Source organism: Varroa jacobsoni, unplaced genomic scaffold (genome assembly GCF_002532875.2).
Source record: "Varroa jacobsoni isolate VJ856 unplaced genomic scaffold, vjacob_1.0 scaffold_938, whole genome shotgun sequence".
In the NCBI taxonomy this organism is placed as follows: domain Eukaryota; kingdom Metazoa; phylum Arthropoda; class Arachnida; order Mesostigmata; family Varroidae; genus Varroa; species Varroa jacobsoni.
The window spans coordinates 67,768-91,306 of record NW_019213840.1 but is presented as its reverse complement, the minus strand read 5'-3'; the positions used below and the strand labels follow the sequence as shown (position 1 = coordinate 91,306).

The window sequence follows — 23,539 nt, the reverse complement described above, 5'->3', positions numbered from 1 at the left end:
TGTAGCTTTGATTTTTCTTCCTCTAGACTAATCTTGTCGTCATTAGAGCTTATCGAGCTCAATATTTTAGCTCAGAGTGTTTTGAAAATTGAAAAGCTGTATTTTTAATCCGCTTAACTTCATGGCGCAGTCAGAAGTTCAGGCGTCTATGCCGGTATTATGCGGATATAAAATAAGAGGAAAAAGCATATGATAATTATTTAAAGTGTGCTGTAATAAGCTTATTTGAATGTCCCGTTAACAGACATACTCAAAATCGGACGGGGTCATTCTTATATGATTTGTAGTTCATCACACATCGGTAGAAGAGGGAATTTATCTCCAACTACGGAGATAAAAGTCTGCCCATTAGAGGGTCTACTGATGTCCGGTTATTGCCTTAATCTAGACTAACTTACCTGATTTGGGCACCTTCACTGCAGACAAGGTATCCAACGAACCCAGCGACCGTCGTTAGCGTAATGACATATATCATCGATTTGACAGCCGCGGATTCACAGCAAAAGCGCTAAGAAAAGAAACACAAAAAAAAAAATAGTACATGGCTACGATATGCTCCTTGCTAAACTATATGTTAAGAAACCCACTTCTCGGAGGTGTCGAGTATTGATAACATTTTCTGAAACGTTGCAGGTATCTTACTAGAAATACACCTCTTTGAAAGCAACAAAATTGGCCTAATAAATTTAAACCAGTCTGATTGTATTTGCTTAAAATGGCTCCATACTGATTGTAAAAATGACAACATTTTAATTAACTAACTTGACAGAATCAGGGCGCCCACTTTAGGTCGCAAAGCAAACAAGTTAACTCTTCAGAAGCAGTTTGTATGACATATATTGTTACACTTAAAAAATAGATGAAGTTGATATACATTTAAGTGAAAAAAAAAAACTCAAGTTGGATAATGTAAAGTTAGTAGTGATCGTGAATAAAAACTATTCTTTGCTTGTACAAAAACATTTCGAATTAGGAGTGACGACTAATTTCATGGGCCAAATCGAAACTTTAGCCTTGTATGCGCTCTACGTGAAGCGAATCTCGGAATCTTTATATGAAACGTTCTGCACGATGACTTAAGCTAGCAAGACTTTTCTAAAGTACTAGAGTCTTTGAGATAGGGCACAGATTTGGAGGGCTGAACGGCTTGTTGCGTCTGACTATATGAAATAGATCAATGGAAGGGAAGCTTGCACACAGCTAGACAGAACTAAAATTTGTCTAAAAAAAAAATCGGTACTCTTTAACTTGTATAAAACAGCACATCACTGACAACGTAACTCAGGCATACCAGACTTCGAATTTGGGAACCTTTGGCAAAAACCTCATTAATAAGAGCCTTACAAAGAAGATTTCCCTATATCTACAGATCTTATCTTTAATTTTATCCATAAAAATAGCCTTCTTCTCCAAACTGTTCGATTTCGAAAGGTCTCGATTTCATCAAAAGGGCTCAAAAACACTATTTCACCCGCCTAAATTTTACGTACAGAGATTAATGACTAACTGGGTCGTTCAGATAAGCTCCAAGGACTCGTCTTTTTGATATTTGCACCTTGTGGCATCTTTGGCCGTTTTGAATCCCCGGTATTTTTGAAACTTTAGACCGGGTGTCAGGGTTCAATTTGCTCGGACTTTTATGTAGCGTATACGAGTGACGCTTTAATGAGTCTAGACCTACCACTGTATGGGTGGGAAACGTAATAAGCAGATGGGTTGCAGTAGGCCATGAAACATGAAAGAAAAAAGTGGAACGGCGCGAAAGTACTAGTTTTATTTTGAAAATACAGTAGCAGAAACAACTTGCCGTATAAATCTTATATTCCGTTAAGGTTCAACTAATAGAAATACCGTGAGTCGTCAATTAAAAAACATCTCAGAAAGACACGCAACAATTTCTTTAACCTAGACTCGAAAGTTGGTTACGCGGAAGACTCTCTACGAGGGTGAACCACCAAAAGTTGAGGGCTGTGGTGGAAGCCGACTCATCTCTAACGGAAAGATCATTAGTACTGAGGTTTGGTGTACGTAAAAGTACCATAAATGTTTACCACGGTCAAATGAGTAAGCTAATCAAATTAGATAGGTAAAGGGTTGAGCGACGATACAAAACAGAGAGGTAAAGATGCCTATTTTTTCTTGCTTTCAACAACGCAACAACAATTCGAATTGACCTATTCTTGCATCGAATTTTTGCTCGTAACGAAAACTGAATCTTAGACGATAATCAGAAACGGCTGAATCAGGAGATGGATGCGACGAGACTGGCGAACCAGTATTTAAAAGCAAATACACTGATTTAAAATGTTATGATATCTATATGGTGGCCTGATGCAAATGCTGTTCACTACAACTTTATGGGCCCTTGTTATGTATACTTCTACCCACATACCGCGGACTTTTTCAAAGGGCAAGCGGCCATGAATGATAAAAGTGGTGTATGCTTCGGTTGACAATAAAAGAAAACATTCAGAAAGTTCTAATATTTATGAAAAAATTGTCTTGATTATTGATACATGGCCCGAACCGTTCTTGCCGAACTATGACTTGTTATGTCATCATGAAATTTCAACTAGAAAATATCAAATATTATTACGTAAACTGAAAAACGCCATAATGAGTACCAACGTTGTTTTGGGGTTCTACATCGCATGATCTAAAAATTACTCAACAGTTAAGCCACGCTGTGTTGACACCCTAAACGTAAAGACAGTATTTTTGATCCGGATAAAGCTACATATTGACTGAAACCGTATTTTTTAGGTAGGAAAAAACCAATAGGACTTACCAGTGCCATTGTCGATGGTCCTGTAATAACAAAGGGAGTCTCTCGCTGTAGCTGAGCAAATGTCGGTTAAGCCTCAAATCCTTCATAATATGCTCCGCTCAACGAGTTGCTCTAGCAATAACGGACTGAAAAGTAACTACTACGATTAATTCGAGCCAAGTGATCCATCGATGAGTAAATGGTCGTGGTCGTTCCGTAATGTCAACTACTTAGAAATTTAGAAACTATAATTATAAAAGTCGTAACTAATCTTAAATAAACGCATAATGTTGGATGATGAAAAAACCACTGTGAAATTGGGTTACACGTGGTCGTTTTGCATAAGCTAGTCGTAGCAAACTTAAACTGCAATGGAACATTCTAATTGTCCTAATTGTAGGTCCTAACATTCACTAAGTACAGGATTGAAAATAGGCCGGGTTGCTCGGTGTGCGAACAACAGTACAGTAAGGTATTGAAATGAATTGCAAGGTACAATATCAGCGGCCCTTCTCCAGGTTAGTCGTATCGAGTGCTTTGCCCCAACATGTCTTCGGAATAAGGCTGCATAAAAATACCGAGGTCTGACGCAAAGGATATCGCACCACAAAATCGTACGCGATATTTAGCGTTAGTGTATATAACGAGCACAGTAACGGTCGACCTATGCTTTGTTCAATTAGCGCACCGTGTTTTACCTATACGAACGACTGACTTAAACCTACCTTAGGTGTTGATCTACTCGCTTCCCAACATTCATACTAGGTAATCCTTCTTCTGTATGAACAGGTAAAATGTAATGCTCAAAGCCTTTTTGCTGGGCAGCTTTATCGAATCTTACAATTCCGAGGGAGTATGGCAGGTAAAAAGCAATAATAACAAATACCAATTGTCAAAAACGCTATTGAATAAATGCTAAAGTAAATGTCGATGCGTATGGGCAGCGCCTTTTTTACATCTTTTTATCTATTCCTTTCGTATTTGCGATTACAGCCTGTGACAAAGTCAGACAAAGATTGTCTTCCGAAAGAAACGATCCGATGGTTGCATTTTAACAAGCAGAGATTTTTAATATTAAGACATCCCCTAGTCTCTATGGTTGAGGCACATTCGAAAAAGAAAACCTAATATAGAGTAAATGAACATAAACTATGTACTTCGTCACTTACACAAAAAATTCGTCAGTTAAACAGTCACGTTTTTAAAAAGCAGAAAGAAAGCCCGCAGTTACTGTCTAGTTATAGCCGGGTATAGCTGACGGATAAAGAAATACTAAATATATTCTAACTAAAATATGCCCGTTAGCTTTACTCCTATCTGACAAGCTTTGTATTTTTCCTAAGTGTATTTTTTCTATAACTAAATGAATGAAATGCTTAGATGATACATAGATGCATATACTAATTTATTTTGTGTAATGCATAGAAGTAAGATATTTACACAAGCGCGGAACCTACAAAAAAGAAAAATGCAAGCATAATTTTTGGGGCCAAGGTGTGCCCTGCACCCGGACCGCATCCGTCATTGAATATGTTAATAGTTTTCGCCTCCGCTCATTGTCGCTGGCTCGGAGAGTCGGGATATATCAGCGGTTCTGTCTATGTCGCTTATTCTTCTAAATATCCTTAGCTTGCCGAGTAACAACTAATAGTACATGTTATTACTCTTTCAGGATACGAAGTTGAGTAGTTACAAGTTATGTTTGCTGTTTTGCTAGAGTAATGCTGTTTCATTAGTTTTTTTTTCAAGGAAAAAGTTTATTGAATTTGAGCTTTTATTGAATATTGTATTTAGTATTGTTTTGTATCATTTTGTTATTTGCTCTTCCGTTTGGCTTTTAAGATCCGCCACCATATAAGCAGAGTTCGATGGGAACACAGTCGCAAGATGTAATAGAAAGTCTTAAGTCATCGACCCAATTAGCTATACAAATATAGTCATTCAAAAAAACATTCAGAGTTAAAATAACAATCGAACCGGCTTAATATGACCCCTAGCATTTTATTAATTTTATTATTTTTTAATATATATTTCCATCTTGTTTCGTTTTCTTTCACTTTTATCTTTTTTGCTTCTCTCTATCACTATTTCCCTCTCTTAATCGATTCTATCGTACCTATTCGTATAGTCATCTCAGTATTCTATCTACCTTTCCTTGTTTTCTCTCGCTCTCACGTATATATATATATATATATATATATATATATATATATATATATGTGTGAGAAAGAGAAAGAGAGAGGTTCCTCTGCCTTCTTGTTGAATTTCTATTAAATTTGAAGTCCACAATATTCTCATCAAACTGTATCTTGGCTTCATCATTATATGTGTTTGCGTATCTTGTTGTGTGTGATACTGATAGCTCGGGTGGTTCCGCGTGTTCTGTAATATCCACCTGTGTCACCGATCAGTATTGGAGCGTCGGACATCAGAGCCCCCGAGGTGTGGGGGCACCGCTGAACGTTCGATGGCCACGCGCCTCATTATCATGCCGGGTCTGATGTATGGCTAGTTGCCTTCGTCACGGTGACAATTTATTTTAGGGACTAAATGAACCTCAGAACATTGGCGTTTCTTTGAATGCGTATGTCACTTCGCTACACAGCACGTTACAACTACCTGCAGCCCTTGGAGTCTAGCGGAGTGTGTTGTTCTAACATATGGTAAACGCCACCATCATCATCGCCGTTTTTATCGTATTTGTTACCTTATTACAGTATCCCGCTCGGTCTCCATCGCTTGGCGTGCAGGAATTGCACATAATTAAACGTATATAGTCATTTCTGGAAACCCTCGCATGGGATAATATGCCCAACCTGTCCTTCCTTAAACAATGCTTTTTATAATTTCACTTAACTTGTCTCCCCACCACGCTTCATTAACTTCTCGGCTTTGCGCCTTTTTGTTCGCTATTTTACAGTACATACAACATTACTTATTCACTTCCTCAGGTCATCATTGACCTCGTTCCTCTTCCAACGCTGTTTCCCTCTAAATTTGTCGCGTGTTGCTTCCAAGCATATTGTTTACCTGTGAAAAACGGCATCGAACGAACAGCTAAATGATACGGGGACTCGCGCCAGCGCGTTAAATACCAGGGCACAAATAGTCCACAACTGATGTCTATGTTAACGAAAAACGTTTTGCAACCCGTGACGAACCCGAGCACCTCAAATGACAACGTCCACAAATAACTGTCTATCAGATATATCAACTGAAGTACGTACGGCGAGGCACACACAGTGAGGAAATTTTTTCCCGTTTTTCTAAATCGAAGTCCTGTTAAAACAATATCTCCAGTAAGCTTTAATTCGGTTCATTATAGTGGCGCGTTAACAGTCGGTCGGTCGGTCCCCCTTCCCCGGATGATTTATAGAGCTGGGAACTTTTTCGGCCGTAGACCTATATTTCATCATTTCTGTTTTCATTATTTTTTTCTTCTAGGTCTCAGTTATAATGATGGATTTTCGCAGTGGCTTAAATCCGTGCACAGTCGACGGCGCGTAAAATATTTTGACATCTCGAGTCAACTATTTCAATTTCTTCATTTCGCTATCTGTTTCCCACTCACAGTAAGAACGTTTTCAACTGCTAAATTACGACCGGTCTACCGAAGCGTATTTGACAGTCTCGTCACATCTATAATCGATGGATCAGCAGGGCTACGCAAGGCCCGTATACCTTAACACTGCTGGCTTCGTTAACCAAGTTCATCTACTTCGAAACGAACGCCTTCCATTATTAACCGTTCGCCAACGCATCTATTTGGTGGGCAATTTTTTCTATATATTGGAAACGCTGTTATCTACTTCTCTCCTGGCCTTCCAGCACCTCATACCAAGAAGTGTCCGGAAAGTCAAAATAGGATAACTTATAGTGAGAATAGTGCTGGTAATAATCTTGATAATAGTTAATTTTCAGTAATTATAATATAGATGTTAATAGGTCCGCAGATTCCACCTTGACGCAACCGTTTATAATGATCACTTCCTTATTTTAGTTGTCACTTTTCTATTTATGCAGCCTTAAAATATACTTTCTTTGTTTAGAGTGGTCACTTTTGTCCGTTGTATATCTCTCCATGTATGTATATATCAGCATTCATATAGACTGATTCCGTTCGTCTGCGCTCGTAGTTTTACCGTGGACACAACAACAGCCGAGCGCTTCAGCTAAACATAGGTATGCTACTATAACTAGTATTTAACTGTTGTATTTTTATATGGATACCTTCCGTACTTGTCCGTTCTTTAGGCGTCATAACTTGTTTTTCTAGACCTGCCTTCATATGTTCTACGGTTATCTTTTTACTCTCCAGTCCATGAATTGGTTGATATCAAGTCTTTATCAAGATGGTTCTAGCTTGACAGTATGATCAATAGTTTCGTAATCATTTCAGCTGATTACCGAGGCATTGCAGTTACGGGCGAGCGGAGACAGCCCGCAAGCTTGTACGTGATCTATGAATAGTGGTTTTTTTTTTCGCGGTACTACTGTTAGCACTAATTGCCAGGAAAACGGCAGCTTGTTAGGTAGTATATTTTATCGGAACACTTGTCGGCGGTCCACGGAATTGATTCCTGAATTTTGGATTACGCATCGGCGTTGACGTTGTTATTTTACGTTGTTCGCCGTAGCGCTCTTCTACGCTGTGATATCGCATTTTTCTTTCAGCCTCCTGTTTCCACGTCGGTTGCCGTCAATTGAGTCAGTCCTTGTTACTCTGTGATGTACATTTCTTCAATTAACTAGCAAAATCTCAAACATTTACGATAACAGATCTGAAATATTAGAAAAACGACGTCGGTCATGTGTTTTTTTGTTGTTTTACCTCGAAATGGGCCGCCGATCTTCGACGCACGTCCTTATTGAAACGACAGAATCAGTCTCAAGTAGCGATAGCATGCTTTAATCTAAGCTCATCTATTCCTAACACTTGTTCTAAACCTCCCTACTAAAGATTCTATGATGATTAATATAACTCAAGCAAACGTATGCACCGTTTTGTGCATGTCTTGAAATATCGCTAAATTATAGAGTCATTTTTTCTGCATTTACTCACTGCATAAGCTATAACACGGTACGGAGATAAATCTAATCGTCGTTAAATCATGCCGGGAACCAGAATGTTCGAACACACACCAGATGTTTATATCTCGCGTATATATACATGTAATCCATAGAAACGCCTTAGGCATAATGACTAACTAAGTGGTACCCTAGGGTATTAAACCTCAAATAATCATTGAGTAGCGAACTGAAAATAGGCAACACATAATGAATCGAGGCAAATCGACTGACCAAAAGGTAAACACAAGTTTCAAGTAAGCTTGTATCCGACGTCTCCCGTTAACCTATCCATTCCCGTATGCTCGACAGAGACCTAGTGCTGCCCACTGATGCTGTTTGACGCTATAGAGTGCTACCTTTACAAGCGTCCTTCTTTTATTTCATTGAGGCTAGGTATAATCTACAAGCTCAATCGTCTCAATCGCGGTTTATGACCAACGAGATCACAATGAACCACCTAGTGGCGGATCGAACTATCTCGGTTTGTCCCAGCGTCAAATGACTGTGATGCTCACGGTGGTGCAGGCGTGAATATGCGACTCGTGATGTGATCTAATGGCTGATCCGGTGCGAAGTATATGGAGTTGATGCGGACATCTAACCTTGAATGAGGGGTCCTTGGACGATTAGAGGTGCGTCTGCGGTCGTAGCCTGCCCCGGTAAGACAGGCGGAGTATTCGCTTGGACGTGTTGCACATTGTTATTCCCGCCGCTCGCCGGATGCTCGGGCTGGATAACCGCCTGGGTGCTATTCGAATTGAAATCGGCTGACCCTGTACCAGAATCGGTTGAGGCAGGCCCATTTGCCGAGTTGTCAATGGACACAGGCTCCTTCTCCTTCTTCTCTATCACATTCGGGTTGTTCCCTCCGGCGGGAGCGATCATTACTTGTTCTTGAGCGACCGGCTTCTCTTGTCCTGCACCGTTATTTGCTCCGTGGCTGCACGCCGGCCCATCGACGTCATCGTCATCGTACCAGGAAAATGCAAAGTTACAGGAAGCAGAGAGAAGCAGAAGCAAGGTATAGATGAAATTCATTATAAAATCACGAAAAAAAAGTGGCTTCGGTATCGCTCATAACATCCTATCCATTCTACTATGAAAGCGGGTATGTACAATTATTTTCAGTGGCCCGCGGAAATTATATGGTCAAAGGCCGAATCTATTCAATATATCTGAAAAGTCGTGAACGCTTACAATGCTTGTTTCTAAGTGTCTGTAGGAATCTCACTTATTTTACGTAGTAGCGCATATAGAGTTGTGCAAAGGAATTAAAACTGTTTTTTTTTTTTTTTTTTTTTTTAATAAAAATACCATAATGCACATTGCCATAATTTGGTGAGCGACAGTGTGGGTTTACTATGCGATGTTAGAGCTAGTCGACCATTCTGCAAGTGAAAAGTTTTTTGCAAGTCTGTTGTGGGTAAGGGTTCATTATTCATGCTTGTGTGTGCAATGCTAATATTTTTGAGAACTTACCCGTTCAATAGACCATTTCGGGTCTGGCTAGAAGTAACAGATCCCTTCTCGTTGACTCCATCTGAATTACCGACTACCGAGCTACCGTTATTTGATTGCAGTTCCGCCTTCCCTGCTGGAGCCGATCCATTGAGCTCCCTGACGGGACTGACATTCGTGCTGGATTCATTCGAGTCAACGGTGCCTGTAGCTTCACCCTGTTGTCCGTTACTGTCTCCACTCTCTTTATTGCCACCAGCAGAACGAGCCTTTCTGGTGCGCGCCATGATCTCTTCAACGCGTTTCTTTCTTTCGAGCCTTTCTTGCTCTTCTTTCTTCTGCCGTTTGAACGCTTCCTGTTTGGCTTTTTCCTCCAAAATGCGCTTGGCCTCTTCTTCTTGCCGAACGCGTTCCTCTTCCTGAAAAAGAAACGGAACAGCATGAAAATACCAATTCAAAGCTCAACAAACGAGATCCTGCACACGCAGAAAACTACTCGTTAACAGGTCCGGCAATCATAAGTGGATTCGCTGTTTTCATCACAATAAATTGTCAAGGGTAGCTCGAAAATTGCCGCTAACGTCTATACGATTCGTGAATATCTCTCAAAAAACAATGTGGACGCATTCTATCACTATTGCATATGTTCGTCCTATAATTGTCGTGCGTTATATTTATTAATGGCAGGAAAGACGACTATTGATTGTAAATTCTTGTTAGGACAGCTATGCATACCGCCTTGCGTTCGTCCTCCTCTTGGCGACGCTTCTCTTCTTCTTCTTTTTCACGTTTAAGACGCGCTTCTTCCTCAAGCTGACGGCGTTTTTCCTGAATTGCACGGCGGGCAGCGGCTTCTTCCTCTTTCTTACGACGCTCCTCCTCGGCCTGCTTTTCGAGTTCCTCACGGGCTTTACGACGTGCCTCGGCAATCTCGGCCATTGCCTCCTCGCGCGTTTTAGTCTTGCGAACCTCTGCTGGACGATTCTCGATCGGCATGCAACCTTCGGTAAAGCTTTGGGTCATCAGTAAGGGGATATCTACGGGCACTGCGCTGCAGACAGGTACCGCCATTTCTTCGGATGTAAGAGTGTCATCCAAAACTTCCCTGGTTAACGGCACCTGCTCCTTCTTTTTGGGCGACGCGGACCGCCGCTGTCGGGCGACGGCCTGCGGCTCCGGTGACGATGCGGGCGGCACTGGTTTATGGGGTTTCATCAGGGGCTGGCCCTTGTCCTTCTTGTCTAACTCCGACGAAGGGATTGAACCTGCAATGCTCAAAGGTCGAGCCTTCCGGTTCGCTGAGCCTGATAGGGAAATATCACAAGTGTAATACCTTCACAGTGAGCGCGTGACGAATTGGTGAAGCAATGCCTCGCTCATCGCAAAGCTTGTGTTATATCAAAACGTTTATGGGACATGCTTATCTAGCCGAAGCATAACGATGCTGAAGTGATAAACCGTTGTCTAGTAAAATGCATCGGCAACTCAAAAGGTTGATCTGGCAACAACGAGTTTCTATAGCTCGAAAGCTTCCGGTACGATGCGAGCAAAATTAACTATAGTAGATGGATGATATAAGCGAAACAAACGAGTTGATAAGTGACGAGAGACATTGTTGGTACCTTGGGCTTTAGGCCTCATATTAGCATGCGGGCTGCCCACCGAGGAGGCCACGGAGCTCTGCGAGAGGTCGGACGACATCTGACTTCTAGATCGCAGATGATGCGGGGCTGACAGCTGATGGGTAGGGGACACCTGCTCGCTGCGTGATGACGAAGTTGACTGATGACCTGTGCGCGGGAATTCATCGAATGCACTCACGATAATAGAGATGCAGATCACCACAGAACAAAATCACGATGAATCCAAGCCCATACATACACACGATCACACACCACACAATACAACACGATAGTGTTATGCTAAGAGCATATGTCAACCGATAGCTTACTACAATCTTCAGGCTTCATGCCTTCAACATGCAGGGCCAACTTTTTAGCGCTAACCAAAAGAGGCATAATCATAAGTCATCTCATCGTAATCATATGAAGCTTTCAGACACTTAGTAGCGCGTTAAGTCAACAGAAAAATAACAAGCGGATAATGATGCGCAGGCGATTAAATCATCGAAAAGAAAGCAAAGTAATTTGTAGTAGAGCAAAACACAGGTACGATAAATTGGATGAGACAAATTCAAACATTTGTTTCAGATCAAACAAAACATAAAAGCACAACAGGTTGCCAGCAACGTAGTCAGACCTTTGTTACTTGACTGCATTTGGGACTGATACTGCTGTGCCGATGCGCGCATTTGGGATGTGCGTGTCAAACGCGGCGGATGAGGCGTTGAACTTAGATGGGACATGCTGCGAGCGCCTTTCATGCCTTTAAGACCATTAGCTTGACCAGCCTGGCCCGACTGCGATGGGTCGTTGAGTTTCCATGCAGAATGAGACCTACTCTTGAGGTCTTCCATTGTGAATCTCCTACGCGGTTGCGCAAGGATGTCCAGGCGAGACATGCTCACGGCTCGCTTGGGCGTTCCCGCCGAGCCCGCTGCAGTCTGAGGCCGAGAGGGTGTCAGTGCCTTGGACCCGGCTCCAAGCCCGCGCGCCCATGGCGAAGGCGTCACCGGTGTCAAGTCCGTCTTACGGCGGGCAGCACTCGATGTCACGATCATACTCCGGCTCATCAGATCGCCTGCAACAGTATACCGTATACCCAGTATAGACAGGACATAAGGCACACAAACAAACAAAAAAAAATCAGATGAAATTAGATTTGGCCAATTACCTGTTTATGACAACTATTGCTGTTTGACTTTTGCACATTACTCCACACATGCTGCCGGCGCAGGACTACCTTGCGCGCACGTTCATAAGCGATCAAAGCCAAACACAAAAAAGCCAGTTTCTCAACCATTAGGCACTCACAAATACTAAACGTTCCATCATCGGACACACACATACACACAGCACGAGCACGCGGCACTCCATGGTCATCATTTCGTTCGTTAGTGGCGGTTTTGACCGAGTCATCCAATGGATCACGGTGGTCGAAACAAAAAACGGTAGAGTTATTGCGTAGTTGTACTAGTAAATCATAAAGTACAGCGTTCCCAAGCTGGGACGACTCTCTTCTATTTTGAGCAAGAGAGAAGTTGGCAACCAAGCAGTTTGTGTTTTAGGTATCCTCAATATCCTGCTTACCGTCCTCCTGCACAAGCGCCCCAGAACCCCACAGATTGCCATAACACGAGGACGCCATTCTCGGCGATCTAGTCATTCTCACAGACATATTTGTTGGCAGGGGAGCCACCTTATCTTCACTGTCTTCGGGCGATTCAAGATGCCCGTTGTGTAAATCTGAATGTTGCAACATTTGCACCTGCAGCTCGTCAAGCCGATCTGAAAGCCCCAACGTAAACACCAACCAAACCGTGCGTTCAGCGGGTGCAGTCTTGCGATTTACGCTGTTTGCAGAGCTAACTAAATAGGAACACAAGCAGAAACAAATCTACTGTGGTTTCTACGGCTATTACGGCAAGTGGTAATTGTCTATTATATAACAACAGACCGCTATCTATAATCTCGTGCTAAGTATTGTAAGCTTACCAGAGTGGCAGGTATGCACCGTCGGAGACCACTCTGCGCGTAGCGGAAGCTCCATAATAACCGAAATTGTCGTCTTCTATTAGGACAGCTTTGTGTGATTACATCTGAGAACTCTGCGGTGAAACTGTTTATGCTAATTAAGACCGTCTCTAGGTAAAATGCCTCGCTTTGATGGAGCAGTAATAAGGTCCTCTATTTAATTGAAACTGTTATATCTTACCAGAGGCCCCCCGTGCAGGACTGGACATGACGGATGCCGGTTGCGCCTGAATCCCCTCGAGAAGAATGGACGCGCTGAGTCGGTTCCTTCGGTACTGCTCTGCCCTTAGATCCCTCTCCTGGCTCCTTCGCAAGACGGCCTCGCGCCACTCTTGGTCAGCTTCGTGCAAAGCACGCCGACGTTCATCCACCTAACAATACATTTATTAGATATTTGCAGTCAACACTATGTGGGTTTTTTCACGGGAAATCGACTGTTTCTGATTTGTTTCCGCGAGAGTGAAACATGTGACTGCGTTTCAGGCAGACAGGTAGATTTATCGATCAAAGTTGAATTTTAATAGTTTGTTAGTAATGCACACAAAGTGCCACAACCTAGCATGAAGTCATTACGCAGACCTTTGGCGCACGTGCGCGGAGATAGATATCAGTTATGGTCGGGCCGTTCACCATTCTGACGAAACGGTCGCTATTGCGTGTTATTCGAAGTCTATAGGGATCTTTTCAGGACGGGATATCGCCATACTTTGCCCATACCCCGTTACTTAAACTGGTTACATAAGCTCAGAAAATGGCAAGACCTTTGTTTTTCTATAGCCTAATTAAATGAATTTACACTTTGAAGCGACTACTGAAACGAACATGTTTTCTTTTTGCTCATCTACTCAATTACCTACCTGCTGTCTGTGAATTTCAGTGAGCACCTGACGCTCTTGATTATGTCGTCTTCGATCGGTATCACCTTCTTCACGGATTCTTTGCGCATTCTCGTTATGTGCTGCCAACTCTTCCATTCGACGCCGATGCAACATCTCCTGTCGCTCGCGGGCCTCCACGCGTAGCCGCTCTGCCTGATGTAGATCTACATGGTGCAACAGTATTATAATCGATGCCTAATGTCCTTACAGAAGGTACATTTTATGAATTTTCATCAAGAGTACACTCTCAAGTTGTGTATACAACTTCCGCCGCAGAGCCATTTGTTGAGCTATTGCTGTGTTGAGGAAAGGCAAAGCCATGTAGGGTTTGTTGGTGCTCATACGGCCGTTGAACGGCATGAGTATTCCTTAACGAGGAATAGCTCGAGCTCTGACTATCACCATCGTCCTTTGTTAGAATATTATCATCATCATTATAACTGTTCTATGTCGACATAGCTTCCTTAAATGTTTTTCAAGAAAGGGAATGCGATATATATATATATATATATATATATATGTTGTGGGCGAATCGGCAAATTTTGTTTCGACTAGATATCAGCCCAGAAAACCCAGCCCAGGATAAGATGTTCGAAATCGAGTTACTGCTATCCTTTACAAATTTAGTGTAAGCAATATGAACGTGAGTCTCCGGTGTTTTTCCCCTTTTGTTTTTGATTCTATTGTTCAACGATCAGCTCTATCTAGCAGCCAAACCTGTGTTCGCTTGCGTGCCGCCGCTATTCCAGCTGTTCAATGCGGAGGTCGGGGATTGCGCTGTGTGATGCTGTTGTTGACCGATCTGTAAACTTGAAGAACTTGAATGTACTTGTGTGGAGTGATGAGGCTGAAGAGTTTGGTGCATGAGTCCCGCGTTGGCAGAGACGCCATGTTGCTGCTGTAGCAGTTGTTGTTGATGTCCTTGCTGTGGGGCTTGTGTTGCGACGGCTGCGGTCAATAGTTGATTCACACTGGAGGGGTGCCCAGTTTCAGCTGATGACGGATGGCGCAGACAATCCATCACGTCCGACCCCGACTGGGCGAACCAATACGACCCTGCGACCATCCGTGTCGTGTTGTCGCACGTGAGTTGCGAACAGCGTGGATATGTTGGGCATCGCAAGTACGGCGGAACAGGATTGGATGAGCAGAGGCCGAATTGTTTGGAAAAGAGCGATAGGCATAAACATGTTCATTGGCAAGGGCACATTCAAACAGTGTACGAGAGTGAGGGGTAGGATGAAAAAAAAGATACAGTGAATAAGGAAAGCAGGTAAAAACAAACTAAGAGAAAAGAGCAATAAGCATATTGTGACTAGATGTGTGTTTTTTTGTGCTGAACTCATTGCTAAAGCGTTATGTCACATTCCAAATAACATAAAAGTAACCATACGATTTTCCTAATGAATTTATTGCACAGTTATACTGAATGCTACAACACTAATATAACAGCGTACCTAGATCAAGAAATGGGCCAAAAGAGTACATTCTTAAAGCGTATAAGGTACAACTTGCAATGCAGCATGCCTAAAAACAAATAACCAACAAACATAATGGAACTTATCGTAATATATAACGACACGAGATGCCTACGAGGAAAATTGCTACGCATCGATAAATAATATAGGCGGCCTTTGGCCGAAACAGCTTGAGTACATAAGCAAAAAATGTCCACTTTTGGCTCCGAAACCCTACAGAGTGAGCGATCGAAAGACACAAATATTATATCGGCTCACTTGTGACAGGTCAGCTTGATTACTACAGAAGGGTACGGTTGTATTCGGGTGTGAAACATGAAGTTAGCTTTTGTGGGAAGTTTACGTACTTCCGTTACGTCTACTAACATTCGGCATGCATCAGCCTGTTCTACGTACGTATTGTATCAAGGTAAGTGTGTTCAACCGAGGGAGAATCCTCTTTGAAACTAGCCAATTCGGCAATTAAGGTAGCGAATCGGTTTAGACCCGAACGGCTCCGTCTCTGAATCGGCTCTGTAGAATCGATAGACATATTCCATTTTTTTTTTAGACTAAGCCTATTTAAGTCGGTCGAAAAGTATTTTTTTTTTAATTTTATAAGATTGCTATCGATACGTTTTATATATTTTCTTCGTATAATGCTCTGCTTGTTCCGCGTATAACGCACTGTTCATACTTTAGACCGGTTCATAGATCACAGACCGGTAACGTTTTTTTGGCGACTAAATTATCGAAGAGAAAAGTAGCATATCCGCCGCTAAAAAAAAAGTGGAGATCGATTGTGAATACTAAGTATTTGCCAGCACTGATAAGACCACTTTTGGCATCCTATAGCTGGCTATCCATACTTGAACCACAAACCCGGAGGCGGGAGCCTATTGGCCCAGTCATTTTTAAATATATCAATACAGGTTTAATAGTTAAGCGCGTCACTGCCATGAGTGGCCTGCTAGCATTGGGTGACATACGGCAGAGAGGACTGCAGGTTTTGAAGTGCCATCGCGAGCTGCATGACCATTGCATAATTGATCACTGCTTCCACGATAGAACAAAGTCGTTTTTACATAAAGTCGGTATCGGGGATGAAAAAGAAAGGGTGAACGACGATCCTTATCATAAGAGCAAAACGAAAAATTTGAGAAATCATCTTTGTAGGAATAGGGAGTTGATTCCTTCTAAGTAAAGAGAAAATCGAAACAATTTTGAACACATCTGATCTATTATACGTAATACATGGCTGCTAGATCTGACCTACTCCGCACAATCTGATTTCTGAAGCAATCGAGAGTAATCTCAATCAAATGGCCCGACCTCTTCCTAGAGAGGTAGAAAGATCTCACTCAGGTAAATAAGGCATATCTTTTCAATCATAGTTTTACGTTACTAAAAACTTTGCTTTAGGCGTTCAACTTCTGTGACGCAAATACGTTTCTACTCATGAATTATTTTTCTACTCATAACAAACAATTAGCAATTACGCCAAACCTACTTATTGGTTGAGGTGTTTGTGTGCTAGAAATTTCGTCTTCATGTTTCCTTCTATTGCAAATATTGCAGAGATATATATAGCATTATCAGATTGATTTATATGCAGTATAAATTATTACCTTTATCCAAATGGTTATTTTGCAAACATGCTTTTTTCTATTAAATACCTTTTAGTACAGAGTGAACAAAATATTAAGTTGAGTGCTGTGTGTGTTTTACTGAAACATAAGCTCTTCCCTATGCTTTAATAGGATAAACGTTCAAAATACATCAGCTTTTAGAAACACGTTTCCTATTACCATGGTCTTGTTACACGATTAGCTAGAACCCGATTACGGAATCGCCTAAAACACGCAACAGCTAAACATTCAAGTTTACTAAAGAGTAGTTAAAGTGAGGCACGATTTCCGACACGGTTTCACCTTTCTCGGAGAGATCTCCTAGCTAACTTTTTCTCTATTATAATACAAAGAAATTGCGGTTATATGCGTCACTTTACACACTTACGCGCATGTACCGACACAAGGAACAGCCTTATGCAGGGCATTGCCCCTTTAGGCCATCCAACGTTTCCTATCTCCTTGTTTGGCTTGTTATAGTCAGCAGATTTTTTAGCCAATAGACACCCATCGTCTTAAATTCTCAACGGAACGCATTGAAATAAGCATCCAGCCGGACATGAGGTGCAACTGGATGGGTCAAAATTACAGAGGTTTCAGACAATTTCACACGGAATGAAAACACTAGCATACTCTGGACCGAAACACCATCTGTAGTAGCGGCACTAGTAACAACGAAACCAACCACGGACGGCTACAAAAAAAACATTTACAATTTGTGGCGTTTGCCCGCTGTATACCAAAGACAGCGGGGGCAGTATGTTCATAAAAGATTAAACTAATAAACTTTTTAGTAAACGTCTAAGCTGTAATGGTCAGCGATGGTTGGTTGAGCCTATAATGAACGAAGACGCAATAACAAAAATAACGGCTTAAACGGCAACATGTTACACAGAGCAGCATACCTACTAAGGATACAATATGTACAGTTAAAAAAGTACTAGGGGTCATAATAACGGTTTTGCACACAACTTTTGTTTTTAGCACAGTTGCAGTTCTCAACTTCCTGATGGTTCGGCTCGACATTGGCAAACGCCGCTCAAGCCTCCCTGTGTGGTACATTAATGGTACAACTGAAACTATGGTCCCCATAGAGATGTGGGCGAGTCATGACGCATGGAAGATAGATGAAGTTAGAACTGAATAGATCTATAACATTTAGTTAGTGCCGTTCCAAAGAAAACTTGTATAGCAATACAGACGGAAAATTTAACCGCAACAGATGTTTTCCTTCTAGTTTACGGTAGTTGACAGCGAACCCGGGCAACGGTCTCTAAACGATAAGAGGACTGTTAAAAACGGGCAAAGGTAAAAGTCTTTGCCGTGCCTTCGCTGTCGTTTCCCTTTTTGCGATGTCGCTTATGCTCACTCGATTTGGAGATCGGCATAAAATCGTGTCATTGAGACAAATCGTCATCGACTTCAGACGTGCTATAAAATGTGTCCTTTTCCTATAGCGAAAATTTGTTAAAGATTTCAAGTTCCTTTAACACTTGCTGACGGCATATTGCCCAACAAAGCATTGCTATGAACTGATCAGCGAAGAAAAATAGTTCGTTGACAACGGCTTCTTTATCTCGAACGCCAGTTAATACTTCAACCAGAAACTTGTTTAGCTTCGAAAGGTGGATTCTAGCTGAGGCCATTCGCAAATTAGTCTACTAGGTCAGATAATTACTATCGTAGTCACAGACAAGCAAATGTACAGTACACTTTATGGGTACTGGATAGGAAGACATGTTCAAAACCAATGAGAAATATCTAGTCGAAAAACAATCAAGATTTCCAGAAACAAGCACTAAATTTTACGCATATATGTTAATCCACCGAACGTTAGATTAAGTTGTAGTTATCGAAATCTGCAACTGGTTCCAGGATTCCAACTTGGTCTACTTTTCTTCCGTATAGAACGATCCAAAGCTTCCAGAACCGCTTGACATTGGGGCTGAATTGAAGCATAGCGTGGCAGGTTTCAGGACATACTACACTTACTAACGTTACTATCACGAAGAAAGCAGCGCTGCCCACAAGCAAATCTAGGACACGGTCAACAATTCAGATACGATTAACAATAAAAGGAGACTCATTCACGATGAACGGAGGAGGCATTTCAAATCTATCCTCATTCTAAGCATCTCATTCGCCATTTTCTCTGGTTGAATCCCGTACGTTTCGAAGACTTTACAGATGAAACCGTGGACGGAGCTCCTATTGAATATGAGTCGACAGATTCTGCTAGGTCGGAGCAGTCCGAAGCGGGTCGCGGCAGGCTGAGGGGTGCTGGTGGGCCTCCTGACAACACGGAGCGACCCCTGGGAGCCCCACTAACAATGCCTCCTCCATGAGTTTCTCGTCCACCCGGCGAGAACTGATGAGACCATAGACCTTCGTAGGATGAATGCGGACTAGCGCCAGCGAACCAGTACGTGTCTGCATGCCAAATAGGGTAACCCAATATGACGAAGTGGTTTTAGTCAGCAAAAGCAGTATATTAGTGGATGTAAACAGAGGTTATTACGAAGGTCGTTATTATTACGTGCTATTTGCGTCTCGAATGAAACTCAAATTGTTATTCAAAAAGTTGATTTTCCTATATGTACGACTTAACGTAATAGAAATGATGTTGAGGCTGGTAGCCGTTAGATCACTTGCGTAGACCATTCACTATATAACTTTAACCGAAGATGGTGCAGTGGCAATCCTTAAATACGTTCATGATTAAGTTCAGCGAGTGTCAGCTATGCGAAGTAGAACATTTAAATACAAAACGCTTCTCGGGTAACCGCTGCAAAAGCAACGTTCGAATTGCTAATAGAGGTTCACAGAAAACAGTAACGGAAGACTTAGCGGTACCAAAGAAAAAAGCACCAAATGATGCCACTCGATCTGACTGACTGCCAGTCTCCTAAGCCAAACACCTAACGTTTCAAACCAATCAAATATATGCATTTACTGACCGGTCATAAAAGCACTGACTGGCACTAATTCTAGTCATTTTGCTTTCAGGTTCCACAGAGTGTGCGTACCTGTTATCGTTCATAGGCGAACTAGCACGAGGAAAACAACATCTACCATATCAGAAAAAGCTACGACAGGAAATTGAGACGTTATCAAAGTTGGCCATTGATCGACCGAATTTTTTTGCAAGGTTACATGTAACGTTTAAGAAAGGGATTCACAGCTTCCGATAAACCTTACCCTTAGTGTAGTTACTCCAGCACCCCCACCCCCACCCCCCAGCGTAACACTAGAGCGATCTCTAGAGTCGGAAAAGCGAGCTCAGTTTTTTTGTTCTGGTGTTACGCAATAACCAATGGTCTATTTTGCTTTTGTTTTCATACAGCGACTGATTATTTCAACTTTCTAACGAAAACGTCACATGTATAGAGTATTTATTTCTTATAAAAAGTCCTGAGTATAAGAACGGAGCATATCCTCTAGAAGGACTCAGTGGCGTAAATTGGAAACTACGAAATACGGCTATCATAGCGATACTGATAGAAATAGCAATACTTTAATTAGAACGCATAAGTATACCTGCATGCAAATCTTAAGTAGCAGAGCACATGAAGCACTAACTTGAGACAGGAAAAACAAATCCGTAGATCAACTTGATAGTTGTGCTAACTTCAGCAGCTGTCCTTTACAGTTTGAAAGGTGGCTGTTCTTGAAGCTGAGCATCAAGTTTACACTGTAAATTCTACTCATAGGCAAAAATTGCAAATGGCGAAGTAGCAACTAATAGCCTTGACAGGCATAGAGAGAAACGTATGAACTGGCAGTATCAACCCTGTTAGATATCCTTCTGTTCTAATAAAATGTCGGGAAACTCTTTAGTCTTGTACAAATTGAAAGCTCACGAAGAGATTGATTTGTCAATATGCGGTCTGGTATAGGTGCAATGCTACTTTGACGGTATGCATTAAGCGAGGGTGTGCTGAAAACAGTTGCTATAATATATAAGAACGTCTTAAGTTACGATTGAAGTCGTCGATTGGATCAAATCATCACTTTGCTAAATAAATGACGACCTAATATCATATGGTGGGATATGTTAACGGAAACACTATAAAATTACTGCCGAAATGTGATGGAAATTGAATGGAGCCAGATGCATTAACGTCAAATAACCGAAGGTCTTACCTCGGGGTGGTGGTTGGCGCCTTCTGTTGTAGGCCATACTCGAGACTACATCAATGTTTGCACAACACGACTCATTGAAATTTCCATTGAAACCTGAAATCACAGCCGCAGGTAAAACGAGACCTAACATGAGCATACGCGCCTTAGATGTGTATAACGTTTAATCGGAGATCACTTTTTAAAAATCCATGCTATTTCCTGCTGTTCGATGGCTGAGTCAGGCCCTCGGTACGCGCTGCGAATGACGTCGTTGGTTTTCTTAAGTTGTTTCTAATAGAGGTTGTTCTGACTACTAAATAACCAAAGTAAGCTTTAAAACGTAGCTGTTTTTCAGTGATTAGAGCTAAACACTTCTAGTTATTTCTCAAGTTCGCAGTCTTGAAGCTGACAGGAACCATAATGATGATATTCAAGCTTAAAATCATGAACGCCACAATGCGCGGAGTATCTTTGTCGTCGCCGCCGCCGCCGATGTCATTATCTGCCAGCAAAAAAGAACACACAGGCCAGCTTACATGATGCAAGCTTATTTTTTGCGTGACCATAAACACATACGCAATATTGTACGATCCCGTGAACGTTTCTCTCTTTTCCCAGAGCTTGCACAGAGCTATCAAAACACGTCTATATCTACTCATCATCGTCACCAGACATACACACCCCGAGCTTGATAAAATGCCAAACCGACCGGCCCGCGAAGCCCACGCTTGGTTATTTGAGTTTGCCTCGTCCACTGCATCAGGATTAGTCACCCCTGTTCTTATCTATTTAATCCCCTTTGTATTTTCTGTTCCGTACCATCCACACCATTTTCCAGCCATCCTGTCCGCGTTTCCCTTATTATCCCTTTAAATCTGTTCGCTTCTTCACGAGTAAGTGTTTTTCTTGGACTCGGTCCACTACAGTTACTGTTGCTAAAGGCGCCGGCACCGCTTCGTGCAGTATTACTGCTTTACTGTTCCTAAGCATTACTATCGCCCTTCGCGATTCAGCCACGTTGTCCTCTTTTAGCCTTTTGTCCAGTGTTCGTCTCACCGAAGCTTCTCGTTGATATACATGTATATGCGTATCTTTCTAAATTTATCCCGTCCTTGATACGATCTTGCCTCGTAGCCTCCGTCGCCAGCTCTGTCTCCCTCTATGCCTTTCATACTTTCTGAAAATCGTGTATCTACATTAAGCTATAACAAGCTAGGCACCTATAGACAAGCAACCCATAACCAGAATCAATTTTTCTATCGTTGACTGTTTGTCCTCGTTCTCTTTCTCACCTGATTCAAATGCATGGATAGCACACTGCACTGCGTTTAGCTACTCAAATATCGTTCTTCGACTTTTCAGACATTGTCTGCCGTATGTAATACAAGTGGTTTTATTTGACTGACTGGCAAAAATAGTGACGGAGCACAATTCCGGATCTGTTCCGTCACTTCTATTTCAATGACACGAGATCCCACATATTCCCGGAATCGGCATCTCGGATAAATAGGGTGGCTTAGTTTTTAATTAATAGCTTGCAGAAGCCAATCGTCGAACTGAACAAAGAACCGGCTGTGTACATATCGTAAAACGTACAAATATCTTCAACAATCAGATTAAGTAGGATATAGATTCGAATAACAAAAACTCTATCTCTCAAACTTGAATTTGTAAAGGGTCTACAGCAAAAACAAGTCTGAACAGTGGTATATAATATCGGTGCTCTTTCCAAAAACAACGTCTCTAATTTGAAATCGTCCCGTGTCGACATACGGTGTGTCAGCGGTCTGACGAAATAGATAAAACCAAGTGATGCCGAGATGACTTACTCTTCGTTCCTTAAATTCAGGACGATAAAACAGCGTTTTTCACCCAAGGCAGAATCTGTAACGTACCAGCCACTCTCAGCGATCGGATCTGTTCGAGCACTGTAGACAGGACGGGGCATCGTTCAAGTCTCCAATGGCCATGCATTGGTTGGGATCAAGAGCAGACCTTTAACAAGGGCTTCTCCAAACCTGACCAATGCATTGCATTATAGAATCGCTGGTACGCCAGACATCAGTCGATGCTACTCAACAATGAAAAATAAGAAAAATTAGTTTCTTTCGTTTATAGCAACCCATAGCGTAAAAACTCATTTTGGAAAAATGTTTCATGTATGTATTTACTTATTGTTTGTGTTGTTTCTTTTTGTGGCCGTTAAACGGGAAATTGAGCAGATGACAGTAAATCAACACATCTGGTTATCGACCGATCAAAGTAAAAACGATTCCATAAAAACGGCTTAAAAATAGTGGCCTGGACTTCTAGTTTGGACAGCCGTCTCAGCTGTACAATATATAGTATCGCTCAATACCTTGCGTAAGGTTCAGGAATCTTTATGCATGATTGATACAAAAATAATTTGTGCTATATCTGCAAAAAGTACCAAGTCAACAAGTGGCTTTAGCTACTTTTCCTATACGAATGGAAACGACCAGCGTCCAGCAATCGTTGCTTGAAC

General features: G+C 41.9%; 2 protein-coding genes across 7 annotated transcripts in view; both read right to left on the bottom strand.

Moving 5' to 3' along the window:
- LOC111265153 (nucleoside-diphosphatase uda-1) overlaps nucleotides 1-2,894 on the bottom strand; it is a 6,915-nt gene extending 4,021 nt beyond the window's left edge. The window contains exons 1-2 of the mRNA XM_022841576.2: nucleotides 2,789-2,894; nucleotides 399-508 (exon numbers count right to left, since the gene is read on the bottom strand). Coding sequence (XP_022697311.1) covers nucleotides 399-508; nucleotides 2,789-2,797 — 119 coding nt within the window. The 5' untranslated portion in view covers nucleotides 2,798-2,894. The remainder of the gene's footprint in view (nucleotides 1-398; nucleotides 509-2,788) is intronic.
- A 1,249-nt stretch (nucleotides 2,895-4,143) lies between these two features.
- Nucleotides 4,144-23,539, bottom strand: part of LOC111265154 (uncharacterized) — a 36,120-nt gene continuing 16,724 nt past the window's right edge. For 2 of the 6 annotated variants that reach the window (XM_022841577.2, XM_022841578.2), the window contains exons 2-12: nucleotides 21,055-21,147; nucleotides 14,544-14,882; nucleotides 13,806-13,990; nucleotides 13,130-13,319; nucleotides 12,505-12,702; nucleotides 11,555-11,995; nucleotides 10,918-11,085; nucleotides 10,031-10,599; nucleotides 9,317-9,714; nucleotides 8,440-8,777; nucleotides 4,144-7,548 (exon numbers count right to left, since the gene is read on the bottom strand). In XM_022841577.2, coding sequence (XP_022697312.1) covers nucleotides 7,535-7,548; nucleotides 8,440-8,777; nucleotides 9,317-9,714; nucleotides 10,031-10,599; nucleotides 10,918-11,085; nucleotides 11,555-11,995; nucleotides 12,505-12,702; nucleotides 13,130-13,319; nucleotides 13,806-13,990; nucleotides 14,544-14,882; nucleotides 21,055-21,147 — 2,933 coding nt within the window. In that variant the 3' untranslated portion in view covers nucleotides 4,144-7,534. Of the gene's footprint in view, nucleotides 7,549-8,352; nucleotides 8,778-9,316; nucleotides 9,715-10,030; nucleotides 10,600-10,917; nucleotides 11,086-11,554; nucleotides 11,996-12,504; nucleotides 12,703-13,129; nucleotides 13,320-13,805; nucleotides 13,991-14,543; nucleotides 14,883-21,054; nucleotides 21,148-23,539 lie in introns of all 6 variants that reach the window. The other 4 variants (XR_002683306.2, XM_022841580.2, XM_086970365.1 and 1 more) reach the window with 4 other exon arrangements.